At 48.9% G+C, this 17,702-nt stretch overlaps 1 protein-coding gene across 1 annotated transcript in view; it reads right to left on the bottom strand.

The window, feature by feature from the left end:
* Positions 1–17,702, bottom strand: part of LOC120060870 (phosphatidylinositol 3,4,5-trisphosphate-dependent Rac exchanger 1 protein-like) — a 119,493-nt gene that overhangs the window by 39,326 nt on the left and 62,465 nt on the right. The window contains exons 11-15 of the mRNA XM_039010278.1: positions 16,753–16,853; positions 10,446–10,549; positions 9,806–9,855; positions 2,866–2,941; positions 2,650–2,722 (exon numbers count right to left, since the gene is read on the bottom strand). Coding sequence (XP_038866206.1) covers positions 2,650–2,722; positions 2,866–2,941; positions 9,806–9,855; positions 10,446–10,549; positions 16,753–16,853 — 404 coding nt within the window. The remainder of the gene's footprint in view (positions 1–2,649; positions 2,723–2,865; positions 2,942–9,805; positions 9,856–10,445; positions 10,550–16,752; positions 16,854–17,702) is intronic.

Below are 17,702 nucleotides of genomic sequence, written 5' to 3'. Positions count from 1 at the left end.
GGTAGGATGAATGTGCGACCCGGGCTGGCAAAATTCTGAATCATTGCTACTCGAATTTCAGCGACGCTTACAAAATCCTCCCTCGCCCTCCTTTCAGCAAATCTGACCACGACTCCATTTTGTTGCTCCCAGCCTATAGACAGAAACTAAAACAGGAAACGCCCATGCTCAGGTCCGTTCAACGCTGGTCCGACCAATCTGATTCCACACTTCAAAATTGCTTCGATCACGTGGACTGACATATGTTCCTGATAGCATCGAACAACAATATTGATTTATACACTGATTCGGTGAGTGAGTTTATTAGCAAGTGCATCGGTGATGTTGTACCCACGGTGACTTAAAACCTTCCCCAACCAGAAACCGTGGATTGATGGCAGCATATGCGCAAGGTGACCTGAAACATGACCGTATACAAACAGTGTAGCTATTCCCTCTGCAAGGCAATCAAACAAGCTAGGCGTCAGTATAGAGACAAAGTAGTCGCAATTCAACGGCTCAGACACGAGACATATGTGGCAGGGTCTACAGTCAATCACGGATTACAAAAAGAAAACCAGCCCCTTCGCGGACACCGATGTCTTGCTCCCAAACAAATTCTTTGCTCGCTTTGAGGACAATATAGTGCCACTGACACGGCTGCTATCAAAACCTGCGGGCTCTCCTTCACTACAGCCAACGTGAGGAAAACATTTAAACGTGTTAACCCTCGCAAGGCTGCCGGCTCAGACGGCATCCCTAGCCACGTCCTCAGAGCATGCGCATACCGTGTGTTTACGGACATAATCAATCCCTATCCCAGTCTGCTTTTCCCACATGCTTCAAGAGGGCCACCATTGTTCCTGTTCCCAAGAAAGCTAAGGTAACTGAGCGTAACGACTATCGCCCCATAGCACTCACTTCTGTCATCATGAAGTGCTTTGAGAGATTAGTCAAGGATCACCTCCACCCTACATGACACCCTAGACCCATTCCAATTTGCTTACCGCCCCAATAGGTCCACAGACGACGCAATCACAATCACACTGCCCTAACCCATCTGGACAAGAGGAATACCTATATAAGAATGCTGTTCATCGATTACAGCTCAGCATTCAACACCATAGTACCCTCCAAACTCATCATTAAGCTCGAGACCCTGGGTCTCGACCCCGCCCTCTGCAACTGGGTCCTGGACTTTTTGATGGGCCGCTCCCAGGTGGTGAGGGTAGGAAACAACATCTACACAACGCTGATCCTCAACACCGGGGCCCCACAAGGGTGCGTTCTCAGCCCCCTCCTGTACTCCCTTGTTCACCCACGACTGCGTGGCCATGCACGCCTCCAACTCAATCATCAAGCTTGCAGATGACACTACAGTGGTAGGCTTGATTACCAACAACGACGAGACGGCCTACAGGGAGGAGGTGAGGGCCCTCGGAGTGTGGTGTCAGGAAAATAACCTCACACTCAATGTCAACAAAACAAAGGGGATGATCGTGGACTTCAGGAAACAGCAGAGGGAGCAACCCCCTTTCCACATTGACGGGACAGTAGTGGAGAAGGTGGAAAGTTAAGTTCCTCGGCGTACACATCACGGACCAACTGAAATGGTCCACCCACACAGACAGCGTGGTGAAGAAGGTGCAACAAAAGAAATTTGGCTTGTCACCAAAAACACAAACTTTTACAGATGCACAATCGAGAGCATCCTGTCAGACTGTATCACCGCCTGGTACTGCGACTGCTCCGCCCACAACCGTAAGGCTCTCCAGAGGGTAGTGAGGTCTGCACAACGCATCACCGGGGGCAAACTACCTGCCCTCCAGGACACCTCCACCACCCGATGTCACAGGAAGGCCAAAAAGATCATCAATGACAACAACCACCCGAGCCACTGCCTGTTCACCCCGCTATCATCCAGAAGGTGAGGTCAGTACAGGTGCATCAAAGCTGGGACCGAGAGACTGAAAAACAGCTTCTATCTCAAGGCCATCAGACTGTTAAACAGCCATCACTAACATTGAGTGGCTGCTGCCAACATACAGACTCAAATCTCTCTCCCAATTTGCACTTAGCTCCAATTTAAGGGGAAGTCTCCCCTTGACATCCATGCATGATTAAGTGAAAATTTGCCCGGAGTGGAAGTATGGATTCGTTCCAATGTGAATAGGAAACCTTTCTAGTGCCAGTTGCAGTACGAAACAGAAATATGACAATGCAATACCAGGTGTTAATTGTTTATAAGAAAACAACCGAACGTGTATGACAACCGACACCTATGAGGAAGAAATTGTGAATGTCAAACGTGATGTTTTGATTACAACATCATTGATAACCGAATCGTATAACAAGAGGTATATTATGTTCTCTGGGGAAAAAATCCTGCTCGGAGAAACACTTGATCCCAAGCAGTAGAAGCTTCCTACAAAAGTGGTTTTGCAGACCCAACATGCCCTTATTATGGTAGTAAATGCATGGTGTGTGTGTGTGTGTGTGTGTTCCCCAGTGAAGTGCAACGTGTGTTGTCATAGAATTAATTTATGAAATGATGGCCCTCTGACTATCTGCTCAGGGGATCACGAGCCTGATGAAAAATGTACTGCAATATCCCTGGTGTATATCCTCCAGTCAGTTATAACACATGACGTTGGTGTGTGTTGTACTGACCGTGGTGCATGAAGCCGTTGTTGCACAGTCCGACCCCCATTGTCACCGCGTCCTCACGTGTGGAACAATCACCCTTGGAAACAGAACGAAGCAGTCACAATTAAGAGTGTCACCTGTTTACTTGTAGTTTTCACCTCGTTGACACAGTGGGGAGCGTGTGTGTGTGTGTGTGTGTGTGTGTGTGTGTGTGTGTGTGTGTGTGTGCGCGCACTGTACCTGTGACAAGAGCCAGTCCACCAGTTTGCTGGCAGGCAACACAGACTTGAAGGTTTTTAAATGGTAGTCTCTATCCCTGTCAGTGAGAAGGAGATGGGCGAGTAAGGATATGGTTTCATAAAAACACACAATCAAGCAAATCAGGTGCACACAAACAATCACACTTCAAAGACAGGGGCGGTTCTAGGATTTTTTTTTTTTTAAGGGAAGACCAAGGGGGGACAACCAGCAAATTGTATCCTACGATGCATTGTACTGAATAACGGTTTCAACTGTTTGTATATGCCCCTAATCTATTCAAATACAGTTGAAGTCGGAAGTTTACATACACTTAGGTTGGAGTCATTAAAACTAGTTTTTCAACCACTCCACAAATTTCTTGTTAACAAACTATAGTTTGCTAAGTCGGTTAGGACATCTACTTTGTGCATGACACAAGTCATTTATCCAACAATTGTTTACAGACCGATTATTTCACTTATAATTCACTGTATCACAATTCCAGTGGCTCAGAAGTTTACATATACTAAGTTGACCTTTAAACAGCTTGGAAAATTCCCAAGAATTATTTCATGGCTTTAGAAGCATCTGATAGGCTAATTGACATCATTTGAGTCAATTGGAGATGTACCAGTGAATGTATTTCAAGGCCTACCCTCATACTCAGTGCCTCTTTGCTTGACATCATGGGAAAATCTAAAGAAAATCAGCCAAAAATTGTAGACCTCCACAAGTCTGGTTCATCCTTGGAAGCAATTTCCAAACGCCTGAAGGTACCACGTTCATCTGTACAAACAATAGTACGCAAGTATAAACACCATGGGACCACGTAGCCGTCATACCGCTCAGGAAGGAGACGCGTTCTGTCATCTAGAGATGAACGTACTTTGGTGCAAAAAGTACAAATCAATCCCAAACAGGTACAACAGTATCTATATCCACAGTAAAACAAGTCCTATATCTACATAACCTGAGAGGCCGCTCAGCAAGGAAGAAGCCACTGCTCCAAAACCGCTACAAAAAAGCCAGACTACGTTTTGCAACTGCACATGGGGACAAAGATTGTACTTTTTGGAGGAAAAAGGGGGAGGCTTGCAAGCCAATGAACACCATCCCAAACGTGAAGGACGGGGGTGGCAGCATCATGTTGTGGGGGTGCTTTGCTGCAGGAGGGACTGGTGCACTTCACAAAAAAGAAGGCATCACTAGGAAGGAACATTATGTGGATATATTGAAGCAACATCTCAAGACATCAGTCAGGAAGTTAAAGCTTGGTCGCAAATGGGTCTTCCAAATGGACAATGACCCCAAGCATACTTCCAAAGTTGTGGCAAAATGGCTTAAGGACAACAAAGTCAAGGTATTGGAGTGGCCATCACAAAGACCTGACCTCAATCCTATAGAAAATGTGTGGGCAAAACTGAAAAAGCATGTGCGAGCAAGGAGGCCAACAAACCTGACTCAGTTACACCAGCTCTGTCAGGAGGAATGAGCCAAAATTCACCCAACTTATTGTGGGAAGCTTGTGGAAGGCTACCCGAAACGTTTGAGGCAAGTTAAACAATTTAAAGGCAATGCTACCAAATACTAATTGAGTGTATGTAAACTGCTGACCCACTGGGAATGTGATGAAAGAAATAAAAGCTGAAATAAATCACTCTATTATTTTGACATTTCACATTCTTAAAATAAAGTGGTGATCCTAACTGACCTAAGACAGGGAATTCTTACTAGGACTAAACGTCAGGAATTGTGGAAAAACCGAGTTTAAATGTATTTGGCTAAGGTGTATGTAAACTTCCGACTTCAACTGTAAATCCATTTGAAAATGAACATATGGAAAATATTCAAGTTCCATACATGTCCAGCTCACTGGCATTTAATAATGATCAACCATTGAAAGCAGCATAAATTATGCAATGGAATGATAGTCATGTGGTTGGAACCTGGAAACCCCACAGGATAACACCTTTATAATAAAGCATTGCATGTATTATAATTTGCTGGTCAAGGAAATAATTGCCTTTTATAAAAATAATTTAATGCAATTCTACGTTATTTTACATGACTGGAGACATTAGTAAAAAAAATTATAATACCACACAAATGACCGAAATGACGAGCCACTCTGACACTGACAAATAATAGTGGTCTCCATGTCTAAGGGTCTAAGGGTCTGAGTGTCTCCGTGTCTGTCTGTCTAAGTGTCTCCGCGTCTGTCTGCCTAAGTGTCTCCGCGTCTGTCTGCCTAAGTGTCTCCGCGTCTGTCTGCCTGTCAAAGTGTCTCCGCGTCTGTCTGCCTGTCAAAGTGTCTCCGCGTCTGTCTGCCTGTCAAAGTGTCTCCGCGTCTGTCTGCCTGTCAAAGTGTCTCCGCGTCTGTCTGCCTGTCAAAGTGTCTCCGCGTCTGTCTGCCTGTCAAAGTGTCTCCGCGTCTGTCTGCCTGTCAGTGTCTCCGCGTCTGTCTGCCTGTCAAAGTGTCTCCGCGTCTGTCTGCCTGTCAAAGTGTCTCCGCGTCTGTCTGCCTGTCAAAGTGTCTCCGCGTCTGTCTGCCTGTCAAAGTGTCTCCGCGTCTGTCTGCCTGTCAAAGTGTCTCCGCGTCTGTCTGCCTGTCAAAGTGTCTCCGCGTCTGTCTGCCTGTCAAAGTGTCTCCGCGTCTGTCTGCCTGTCAAAGTGTCTCCGCGTCTGTCTGCCTGTCAAAGTGTCTCCGCGTCTGTCTGCCTGTCAAAGTGTCTCCGCGTCTGTCTGCCTGTCAAAGTGTCTCCGCGTCTGTCTGCCTGTCAAAGTGTCTCCGCGTCTGTCTGCCTGTCAAAGTGTCTCCGCGTCTGTCTGCCTGTCAAAGTGTCTCCGCGTCTGTCTGCCTGTCAAAGTGTCTCCGCGTCTGTCTGCCTGTCAAAGTGTCTCCGCGTCTGTCTGCCTGTCAAAGTGTCTCCGCGTCTGTCTGCCTGTCAAAGTGTCTCCGCGTCTGTCTGCCTGTCAAAGTGTCTCCGCGTCTGTCTGCCTGTCAAAGTGTCTCCGCGTCTGTCTGCCTGTCAAAGTGTCTCCGCGTCTGTCTGTCTGTCAAAGTGTCTCCGCGTCTGTCTGTCTGTCAAAGTGTCTCCGCGTCTGTCTGTCTGTCAAAGTGTCTCCGCGTCTGTCTGTCTGTCAAAGTGTCTCCGCGTCTGTCTGTCTGTCAAAGTGTCTCCGCGTCTGTCTGTCTGTCAAAGTGTCTCCGCGTCTGTCTGTCTGTCAAAGTGTCTCCGCGTCTGTCTGTCTGTCAAAGTGTCTCCGCGTCTGTCTGTCAGTGTCTCCGCGTCTGTCTGTCAGTGTCTCCGCGTCTGTCTGTCTGTCAGTGTCTCCGCGTCTGTCTGTCTGTCAGTGTCTCCGCGTCTGTCTGTCTGTCAGTGTCTCCGCGTCTGTCTGTCTGTCAGTGTCTCCGCGTCTGTCAGTGTCACCGTGTCTGTCAGTCTGTCTGTCAGTGTCTCCGCGTCTGTCAGTGTCTCCGCGTCTGTCAGTGTCTCCGCGTCTGTCAGTGTCTCCGCGTCTGTCAGTGTCTCCGCGTCTGTCAGTGTCTCCGCGTCTGTCAGTGTCTCCGCGTCTGTCAGTGTCTCCGCGTCTGTCAGTGTCTCCGCGTCTGTCAGTGTCTCCGCGTCTGTCAGTGTCTCCGCGTCTGTCAGTGTCTCCGCGTCTGTCAGTGTCTCCGCGTCTGTCAGTGTCTCCGCGTCTGTCAGTGTCTCCGCGTCTGTCAGTGTCTCCGCGTCTGTCTGTCTGTCTGTCAAAGTGTCTCCGCGTCTGTCTGTCTGTCTGTCAGTGTCTCCGCGTCTGTCTGTCTGTCTGTCAGTGTCTCCGCGTCTGTCTGTCTGTCTGTCAGTGTCTCCGCGTCTGTCTGTCTGTCTGTCAGAGTGTCTCCGCGTCTGTCTGTCTGTCAGAGTGTCTCCGCGTCTGTCTGTCTGTCAGAGTGTCTCCGCGTCTGTCTGTCTGTCAGTGTCTCCGCGTCTGTCTGTCTGTCAGTGTCTCCGCGTCTGTCTGTCTGTCAGTGTCTCCGCGTCTGTCTGTCTGTCAGTGTCTCCGCGTCTGTCTGTCTGTCAGTGTCTCCGCGTCTGTCTGTCTGTCAGTGTCTCCGCGTCTGTCTGTCTGTCAGTGTCTCCGCGTCTGTCTGTCTGTCAGTGTCTCCGCGTCTGTCTGTCTGTCAGTGTCACCGTGTCTGTCAGTGTCACCGTGTCTGTCAGTGTCACCGTGTCTGTCAGTGTCACCGTGTCTGTCAGTGTCACCGTGTCTGTCAGTGTCACCGTGTCTGTCAGTGTCTCCGTGTCTGTCAGTGTCTCCGTGTCTGTCAGTGTCTCCGTGTCTGTCAGTGTCTCCGTGTCTGTCAGTGTCTCCGTGTCTGTCAGTGTCTCCGTGTCTGTCAGTGTCTCCGTGTCTGTCAGTGTCTCCGTGTCTGTCAGTGTCTCCGTGTCTGTCAGTGTCTCCGTGTCTGTCAGTGTCTCCGTGTCTGTCTGTCTGTCTGTCAGTGTCTCCGTGTCTGTCTGTCTGTCTGTCTGTCTGTCAGTGTCTCCGTGTCTGTCTGTCTGTCTGTCAGTGTCTCCGTGTCTGTCTGTCTGTCTGTCAGTGTCTCCGTGTCTGTCTGTCTGTCTGTCAGTGTCTCCGTGTCTGTCTGTCTGTCTGTCAGTGTCTCCGTGTCTGTCTGTCTGTCTGTCAGTGTCTCCGTGTCTGTCTGTCTGTCTGTCTGTGTCTGTCTGTCTCCGTGTCTGTCAGAGTGTCTCCGTGTCTGTCAGTGTCTCCGTGTCTGTCAGTGTCTCCGTGTCTGTCAGTGTCTCCGTGTCTGTCAGTGTCTCCGTGTCTGTCAGTGTCTCCGTGTCTGTCAGTGTCTCCGTGTCTGTCAGTGTCTCCGTGTCTGTCAGTGTCTCCGTGTCTGTCAGTGTCTCCGTGTCTGTCAGTGTCTCCGTGTCTGTCAGTGTCTCCGTGTCTGTCAGTGTCTCCGTGTCTGTCAGTGTCTCCGTGTCTGTCAGTGTCTCCGTGTCTGTCAGTGTCTCCGTGTCTGTCAGTGTCTCCGTGTATGTCTGTCTGTCTGTCAGTGTCTCCGTGTCTGTCTGTCTGTCTGTCAGTGTCTCCGTGTCTGTCTGTCAGTGTCTCCGTGTCTGTCTGTCTGTCTGTCTGTCTGTCAGTGTCTCCGTGTCTGTCTGTCTGTCTGTCTGTCTGTCTGTCTGTCTGTCTGTCTGTCTGTCTGTCTGTCTGTCTGTCTGTCTGTCTGTCTGTCAGTGTCTCCGTGTCTGTCTGTCTGTCTGTCTGTCAGTGTCTCCGTGTCTGTCTGTCTGTCTGTCTGTCAGTGTCTCCGTGTCTGTCTGTCTGTCTGTCTGTCTGTCAGTGTCTCCGTGTCTGTCTGTCTGTCTGTCTGTCTGTCAGTGTCTCCGTGTCTGTCTGTCTGTCAGTGTCTCCGTGTCTGTCTGTCTGTCAGTGTCTCCGTGTCTGTCTGTCTGTCAGTGTCTCCGTGTCTGTCTGTCTGTCAGTGTCTCCGTGTCTGTCTGTCTGTCAGTGTCTCCGTGTCTGTCTGTCTGTCAGTGTCTCCGTGTCTGTCTGTCTGTCTGTCTGTCTGTCTGTCTGTCTGTCTGTCTGTGTCTCCGTGTCTGTCTGTCTGTCAAAGTGCCTCCGTGTCTGTCTAAGAGTCTCCGTGTCTGTCTAAGTGTCTCCGTGTCTGTCTAAGTGTCTCCGTGTCTGTCTAAGTGTCTCCGTGTCTGTCTAAGTGTCTCCGTGTCTGTCTAAGTGTCTCCGTGTCTGTCTAAGTGTCTCCGTGTCTGTCTAAGTGTCTCCGTGTCTGTCTAAGTGTCTCCGTGTCTGTCTAAGTGTCTCCGTGTCTGTCTAAGTGTCTCTGTGTCTAAGTGTCTCCGTGTCTGTCTGTTTAAGTGTCTCCATGTCTGTCTGTCTGTCTGTCGCCCAATTGGCCCAGCGTCGCCCGGGTTTGGCCGGTGTAGGCCGTCATTGTAAATAAGAATTTGTTCTTAACTGACTTATCTAGTTAAATAAAGATAATACATTTTTAAAATATATTTTATATACTGTATATATATATTTTTTTACTCTTTATGCGATGCGCAATGCAGAGAAAGCCGGAAGATGAATGATCGTTTAATTACCACAGTGAATTATTGTAATGTTTGTTTATGTGTCAATTAATCCCATAAGGGATGGGTTGCCAATTGGCAATTTGACACAAAAATAAAATGTCTGTCATTCATTCATTGCAAATAGCACTTTTCGGTAGTGCTCAAAGCATGCCATTCCATGAGAGAAGCATTTATTTTTCAACTCGAAGGCCGGTTTTGGTAGTTAGGGGTGTAAGTCCTACCATCTAAACTAGACCATTATTGTAAGAAAAATAAATAAGCGATTCAGGAAGCACTGAAAGGATGTGGTCGGTTGTCACGTGACGGGCGGGAAACCTCGACATTGTGTTTGCTCATAAATTTCACTGTGGTGACTAAGTACAGGGTGTTTCTGCAAGACCCTACTATGTGAACGATGACAAATTGACCCAAATGTAATGTTAAACCACAGTGTAGCACCCTCTACACGACCATACAACCTCGGGGTCGTGGTCAGTCATCACACTAAACCTTTTGGAAAACCAAAATCTGTGTTCTTAAAACCTTGTACCTTCACTAAACCTTTTGGAAAACCAAAATATGTGTTCTTAAAACCTTGTACCTATTCTGTTAAGTATGAGACAGACGCCCTGGCGACACCAATCAATGCCCCAGAGCAAGATGGGGCGGTAGGACCGAAGCAGTGTGTGTGTGTGTGTGTGTGTGGAAGAAGGAAAAGATGGACAGGCGGAAGAAGAGAGATGAGAAGGAAGAAACAAAGAGTAGGCAGAGGAAGAGGGGGAGGCGGAGGTGGAAAGGGGAAGAGGAAGAAATGGGGGAAGAGTAGGAGGGGAGGAGGAGAGAGGGGGAGGCGGGATACCTACTTGACGACAGGGTTATACAGGCTATGCAGACGACAGTAAAGCCTCACGCCCTACGAGAAGTAGAGAGAGAACAAGTTGAGTCACTGTATCCTCAACAGGCAACCCTCAAAATCAGGGGCAAATTCTAACTTCTACTTAAGTCAAATGTGACCATGTCTCCTATTGACATCACTGCACGACTTAGTGAACATTTGACTTAAAAAGAAGTCAGGATTCCCCCCGAGAGTCCAAAAGCAGAAGCAGTGGTGTAGGATGTTGGCTAGACACCTGGTGGAAGTTGACTTCTCAGTGATAGTTCGCGCAACAAAACATGAGTCAGTCAGATGTGTTCAGACATCACTTTAAGCTCTGATCTCGTAACAGCTCTTGCCCTCCCCAAGTCCTACATCCCACAACTACTTTTCAGATGCCTATTTATTTATGGCTTTGGTGCAAACAAGCACTCTTGCTGTTTTTCATCTTGATATATGAACAGGGTTGGGGTCAATTCCATTTAAATTCAGACAATTCAGGAAGTAAACTGGAAGTCCAATTGCAAAGGTAAAAAAAAAAGAAAAAAGTATTGAATAAAATGTGAATTTAAGCTTCCTTCCTGATTTGACTGAATTGAAATGGAATTGACACCAACACAGATAGATACCTTTGACATGATGTCCTCCATCTCGCTCCTGGCCTTGTAGGTGCCGTCATCGTAGCGGAAACGGTAAAACACCGGCTCATTCTTGAACTGGTGCTTGTCTGACACTTAAATGTCAAGAGAGAGAAGAGAGAGAGAGAGAGAGAGAGTGAGCGAGACAGGGAGAGAGAGCGAGGAGACGGGGAGCAAAAGCGAGCGAGAGCAAGTGCGAGACGGGGAGAGAGAGCGCGAGGCGGGGGGAGAGAGAGCGCGAGGTGCGAGAGTGCCGAGACAGGGGGTGAGAGTGCGAGACGGGGGAAAGAGCACGAGACGGGTGGGAGAGAGCGAGAGAGTGCCGAGACACGGGGGAGAGAGCGAGAGACAGGGGAGAGAGCGAGAGAGCGAGCGAGACGGGGAGAGAGAGCGAGAGAGCGAGCGAGACGGGGAGAGAGAGCGAGAGAGGGCGCGAGACGGGGAAAGAGAGCGAGAGATCGAGAGGGGGGAGAGAGCGAGAGATCGAGAGAGGGGGGGAGAGAACGCGCGAGAGAGGGGGGAGAGAACGCGCGAGAGAGGGGGAGAGAGAACGCGCGAGAGGGGGGGAGAGAACGCGCGAGAGAGGGGGGGAGAGAACGCGCGAGAGAGGGGGGGAGAGAACGCGCGAGAGAGGGGGGGAGAGAACGCGCGAGAGAGGGGGGGAGAGAACGCGCGAGAGAGGGGGGGAGAGAACGCGCGAGAGAGGGGGGGAGAGAACGCGCGAGAGAGGGGGGGAGAGAACGCGCGAGAGAGGGGGGGAGAGAACGCGAGAGAGGGGGGGAGAGAACGCTTGAGAGGGGGGGGGAGAACGCGCGCGAGAGGGGGGGAGAGAACGCGCGCGAGAGGGGGGGAGAGAACGCGCGCGAGAGGGGGGGAGAGAACGCGCGCGAGAGGGGGGGAGAGAACGCGCGCGAGAGGGGGGGAGAGAACGCGCGCGAGAGGGGGGGAGAGAACGCGCGCGAGAGGGGGGGAGAGAACGCGAGCGAGAGGGGGGGAGAGAACGCGAGCGAGAGGGGGGGAGAGAACGCGCGAGAGGGGGGGAGAGAACGCGCGAGAGGGGGGGAGAGAACGCGCGAGAGAGCGAGATGGGTGGAGAGAGCGCAGGAGACGGGGGCGAGAGAGCGCGGGAGGGGGGGAGAGAGCGCGCGAGAGGGGGGAGAGAGCACAAGAGGGGGGGAGAGAGCACAAGAGGGGGGGAGAGAGCACAAGAGGGGGGGGAGAGAGCACAAGAGGGGGGGAGAGAGCACAAGAGGGGGGGAGAGAGAGAGCACAAGAGGGGGGGAGAGAGAGAGCACAAGAGGGGGGGAGAGAGAGCGCACAAGAGGGGGGGAGAGAGAGCGCACAAGAGGGGGGGAGAGAGAGCGCACAAGATGGGGGGAGAGAGAGCGCGAGAGGGGAGGAGAGAGCGTGAGACGGGGGGGGGGGGGGGGGGCGAGAGAGCACGAGATGGAAAGAGCGCGAGATGGAAAGCGCAAGAGAGAGAGATTGGAAGAGTGATAGAGATGGGGAAGACAGAGCGAAATGTAGAGAGAGGGGGAGCGAGAGAGAGGGTTCAACAACTGATTGGTTAATTAGTTAAACATTCATCACTAATCATTGAACCAGTAGGATTGCTGCTGAGTATAGACCAACGCTTTCAGAACATCCATTGTGCCAGTGCAAGGGGAGACCCATTGACGGCATCAAGTCATAAGTGAAAAGTCCAAAGGGGAAAACACAGGGAAATTGGTGAACGGTTTTGAGTCTCTCTCCACCGCCTTCTTTCCCTGCCACTCTCTGCTGTCACCCTGAATCTCATTCTCCATCACCTGTGCTCCATCAACTCCCCCTTGAGATCAGTGCCTCATGAGTGGCAGCCCTATACCCCGGAGGCCAAAGCCATCACTGTCCCAATGTCCTATCCCACAACGCCCTCCTCCCCCAATCCAGTCAGTGTTGTCTTTGAGTCTACTGGGCCACTGTAGGCAGTGTCAAGAAATATGCAGGTTTCTCTCTTTCTTGGAGTGAGTTGGCTCACTGTCAGCGCCAAATACATGTGTGTGCGTGTCGTTTTCAATGCATCGTTTCGATCGGTAAACCTGTAACTAGTTACTAAGTCTGCTGGTAGAAACCTGGGGAAATGGTTTTGTAACTATTTATGAAAAATATTTCTTATTTCTTCCTTTTTCCTCATTGGATAGACACTGGAACCTCCATCAGCAGCTAGCCACCTAACTAACTACTAGCTAGTAGTCATTGTTAGCCACTGCTAGCGGTCTTGACCTTGAGTTCGGACACCATCCAGCTTTAGCTAGGTCAATACCTGCCAGTCTGCAAAGCGCGATATCAACCCAGAACATATCGGACTGCTTCTCTCTACCACAACACCGGATTCCTGCCGCAAGCTCTGGACCATTACACCGGATCATTGCAGCTAGCTAACTGCAACCGAGTGGCTATTGTTGGCTAACACCTCTGTCCCAAAGCAAGCACCAGTTAGCCTTGAGCTAGCCTCGTGCCCATCTCCCGGCTAGCCGACGAAGTATACCAGCTAACTCTTGGTCTACAATACAATAGTTGTGACTACCGAACGGCTCCGACTCACCTATTGCTGCTCATTGGACCCTGTGATCACTTGGCTACACAGCTGATGCCTGCTGGACTGTTCACTAACACGGTACATACATTTGTTTATCTGTCGGCCTCAGCCTCAAACTCAGGTCCTGTGTGTACCTGACTGACCCTCTCTGCCCATTCATCACCATTTACCCGTTATTGTCTTAGCTCTCTTAGCTCTCTCCTCTCTCCTCTCAACACCTGTGATTGCTTTATGCCTCTCTCTAATGTCAATATGCCTTGTCTACTGCGGTCTTGGCTAGTTCTTATTGTTTTATTTCACTGTAGAGCCCTCAGTCCCGCTCAACATGCCTTAGATAGCTCCTTTGTCCCACTGGTGCCTCCGGAGATGCAACCTCTCTCATCGTCACTCAATGCCTAGGTTTACCTCTACTGTACTCGCACCCTACCATACCCTTGTCTGTACATTATGCCCTGAATCTATTCTACCACGCCCAGAAATCTGCTCTTTTTACTCTGTTCCGAACGTAGTAGACGACCGGAGTTGCAATCTACAGCAGAGATAGCCTGCAGAGTTCTGTCTTACTATCCAGGTCTGTGCCCAAACAGTTCGAGCTTCTACTTTTAAAAATCCACCTTTCTAGAAATAAGACTCTCACTGTTGCCGCTTGTTATAGACCCCCCTCAGCCCCCAGCTGTGCCCTGTACACCATATGTGAATTGATTACCCCCCCCATCTATCTTCAGAGTTCGTACTGTTAGGTGACCTAAACTGGGATATGTTTAGCACCCCGGCTATCCTACAATCCAAGCTTGATGCCCTCGATCTCACACAAATTATCAAGGAACCTACCAGGTACAACCCTACATCCGTAAACATGGGCACCCTCCTAGATATCATCATGACTTCCCTCTAAATACACTTCTGCTGTCTTCAACCAGGATCTCAGCAATCACTGCCTCATTGCCTGCGTCCGTAATGGGTCCGCGGTCAAACGACCACCACTCATTACTGTCAAACGCTGCCTAAAACACTTCAGCGAGCAGGCCTTTCTAATCGACCTGGTCCGGGTATCCTGGAAGGATATTGACCTCATCCCTTCAGTAGAGGATGCCTGGTTGATCTTTAAAAGTGCTTTCCTCACCATCTTAAATAAGCATGCCCCATTCAAAAAATGTAGAACTAATAACAGATTTAGTCCTTGGTTCACTCCAGACTGCCCTTGACCAGCACAAAAACATCCTGTGGCGTACTGCATTAGCATTGAATAGCCCCCGCGATATGCAACTTTTCAGGGAAGTCAGGAACCAATATACTCAGTCAGTTAGGAAAGCTAAGGCTAGCTTTTTCAAACAGAAATGTGCATCCTGTAGCACTAATTCCAAAAGGTTTTGTGACACTGTAAAGTCCATGGAGAATAAGAGCACCTCCTCTCAGCTGCCCACTACACTGAGGCTAGGAAACACTGTCACCACCGATAAATCTATAATAGTCGAGAAATTCAAGAAATAAATTCAGATAGCTGATGTTCTGAAAGAGCTGCAAAATCTGGACCCCTACAAATCAGCTGGGCTAGACAATAGGACCCTCTCTTTCTAAAATTATCTGCCGAAATTGTTGCAACGCCTTGTTGCAAAGCCTGTTCAACCTCTCCTTCGTATCATCTGAGTTACCTAAAGATTGGAAAGCTGATGCGGTCATCCCCCTCTTCAAAGGGGGAGACACTCTAGACCCAAATTGTTACAGACCTATATCCATCCTGCCCTGCCTTTCTAAAGTCCTCGAAAGCCAAGTTAACAAACAGATGACTGACCATTTCGAATCCCACCGTACCTTCTCCACCATGCAATCTGGTTTCTGAGCTGGTCATGGGTGCACCTCAGCCATGCTCAAGGTCCTAAATGATATCATAACCGCCATCGATAAAAGACAGTACTGTGCAGCCATCTTCATCGACCTGGCAAAGGCTTTCGACTCCGTCAGTCACTGCATTCTTATCGGCAGACTCAATAGCCTTGGTTTCTCAAATGACTGCCTCGCCTGGTTCACCAACTACTTCTCAGATAGAGTTCAGTGTGTCAAATCAGAGGGCCTGTTGTCCGGAACTCTGGCAGTCTCTATGGGGGTGCCACAGGTTTCAATTCTCGGGCCGACTCTTTTCTCTGTATATAATCAATGATGTCGCTCTTGCTGCTGGTGAGTCTCTGATCCACCTCTACGCAGACTATACCATTCTGTATACATCTGGCCCTTCTTTTGACCCTGTGTTAACAAACCTCCAAACGAGCTTCAATGCCATACAACACTCCTTCCGTGGCATCCAACTGCGCTTAAATACTAGTAAAACTAAATGCATGCTCTTCAACCAATTGCTGCCCACACCTGCCCGTACGACTAGCATCACTACTCTGGACGGTTCTGACTTAGGTATTTGTAGTTGTCCACATATTCTAAGTGTCTGGTTAGACTGTACTCTCCTCCCAGACTCACATTAAGCATCTCCAATCCAAAATTAAATCTAGAATCGGCTTCCTATTTCGCAACAAAGCCTCCTTCACTCATGCTGCCAAACATACCCTCGTAAAACTGACCATCCTACCGATCCTTGACTTCGGAGATGTCATTTACAAAATAGCCTCCAACACTCTACTCAGAAAATTTGATGTAGTCTATCACAGCACCATCCGTTTTGTCACCAAAGCCCCATATACTACCCACCACTGCAACCTGTATGCTCTCGTTGGCTGGCCCTCACTTCATACTCGTCGCCAAACCCACTGGCTCCAGGTCATCTATAAGTCTTTGCTAGGTAAAGCCCCGCCTTATCTCAGCTCACTGGTCATCAAAGCAACACCCACCCGTAGCACGCGCTCCAGCAGGTATATTTCACTGGTCATCCCCAAAGCCAATACCTCCTTTGGCCGCATCTCCTTCCAGTTCTCTGCTGCCAATGACTGGAACGAATTGCAAAAATCTCTGAAGCTGGAGTCTTATATCTCCCTCACTAACTTTAAGCATCAGCTGTCAGAGCAGCTTACCGATCGATGCACCTGTACACAGCCCATCTGTAAATAGCCCACCCAACTACCTCATTCCCATATTGTTATTTATTTTTTTGCTCTTTTGCACCCCAGTATCTCTACTTGCACATCATCATCTGCACATCTGCACATTAACACACCAGTGTTAGTGGCAAAATAATTACAATTTAGCATTATGGCCTATTTATTGCCTTACCTCCCTAATCTTACTACATCTGCACACACTGTACATAGATTTTTCTATTGACTGTATGTTTGTTTATGTGTAACTCTGTGTTGTTGTTTTTGGTCGCACTGCTTTGCTTTATCTTGGCCAGGTTGCAGTTGTAAATGAGAACTTGCCTCAACTGGCCTACCTGGTTAAATACATTTAAAAAAATGGAGACAATACGAAAGGAGGGGAGTAAAAGCTGAGAATAACAGAAATGAGTAAAACAGAGTGTGAATAATATCAAATGAGACTGACAATATAATACAAACAAATACACCCATGAAGTGCAAAGAGGCATATGGAAAGAGAGAAGAAGAGAATAAAAGAGAGTGTGAGGATTAGAGAGAAACATATATAGAATAAGAGAAGAGAGCAAGAGAGAGACAGACAGAGAGCGAGAAGGAGGGAGAAAAAGAGAACCAGAGAGAAAAAAAGTGAGGGGGGAAAAGAATGACAGAATGGTATGAAGGACAGAGTCAATCCTCTCACCATGGTGGATGATTCCGTTCTCCAGCAGAGCTTGACCCAAGTTGACCCCCTCGTCTGGCTTGCTGATCTCTCCACTCTCTATCAGCCACGACACAAACTCACTGTGGTTACAAGGACACAACACTTTAGTGTAATAATGTGTAACATAAATACAACAAGGTGTTAAGAGTTTAAAAAGACAGACCAAATGCCATTTAGAAGAGGTTTTCATCCAAAGTGAGTGCATTATCTTATTATCATTACATTATCTGTATAATCTGGCCCCAGCAGGAATCGAAACCCTGAGCCACACAGATCCAATATCATGGGATACAGTCAGACTGGACCCCAGGGAGACTAGCAGTCATCATGGCATCAGCAAATGGGGAACCCAATAATGAAATGAATGAATTATTCATTATTGAGATCCCCATTTCCTGATGCCATGATGACTGCTAGTCTTCCTGGGGTCCAGTCTGATTTGCTTTTTATCTGCCCGGAGTACCCCTTAAGTACCTTCTCATGTGCATTTCAGTCTTTTCAAGTACCCCCTGTGGATAAGCCAAGTACCCCTAGGGATCCTAGTACCCCTTGTTGGGTAGTATAGAATACAGATATAGCTTTAGGCAAGGATAGTTCAAAATGAGAAGGGCAACTACAGTTCTGGGAGAGGCAAAGGTTGTGCAGGCTTTTTGTTTCAGCCTGGTATTGACACTACTGATTCTGGATATTAGTGCCATTCACCTTAGACCGTATGCAGTCACCTGAATTATATAATGGCACACACACACACCTTTTAAAACCCATTGTAACAGATGAGCGCTCCCAAAAGGTCTCTCCCGCTTCCCTTCTTTATCCCCTATTCCACATCTCCTAACCCTTTCGATCCCTCTGCCCCTTCTCCCTCGCTCCCGTTGTCCTCCCTCCCACCAGCCTTAAAACACCCTCTTTCTCGCTCTCTTTTTTCACTC

Source organism: Salvelinus namaycush, chromosome 16 (assembly GCF_016432855.1).
Source record: "Salvelinus namaycush isolate Seneca chromosome 16, SaNama_1.0, whole genome shotgun sequence".
Taxonomy (NCBI): domain Eukaryota; kingdom Metazoa; phylum Chordata; class Actinopteri; order Salmoniformes; family Salmonidae; genus Salvelinus; species Salvelinus namaycush.
This window is presented reverse-complemented; position numbering and strand designations above follow the sequence as displayed.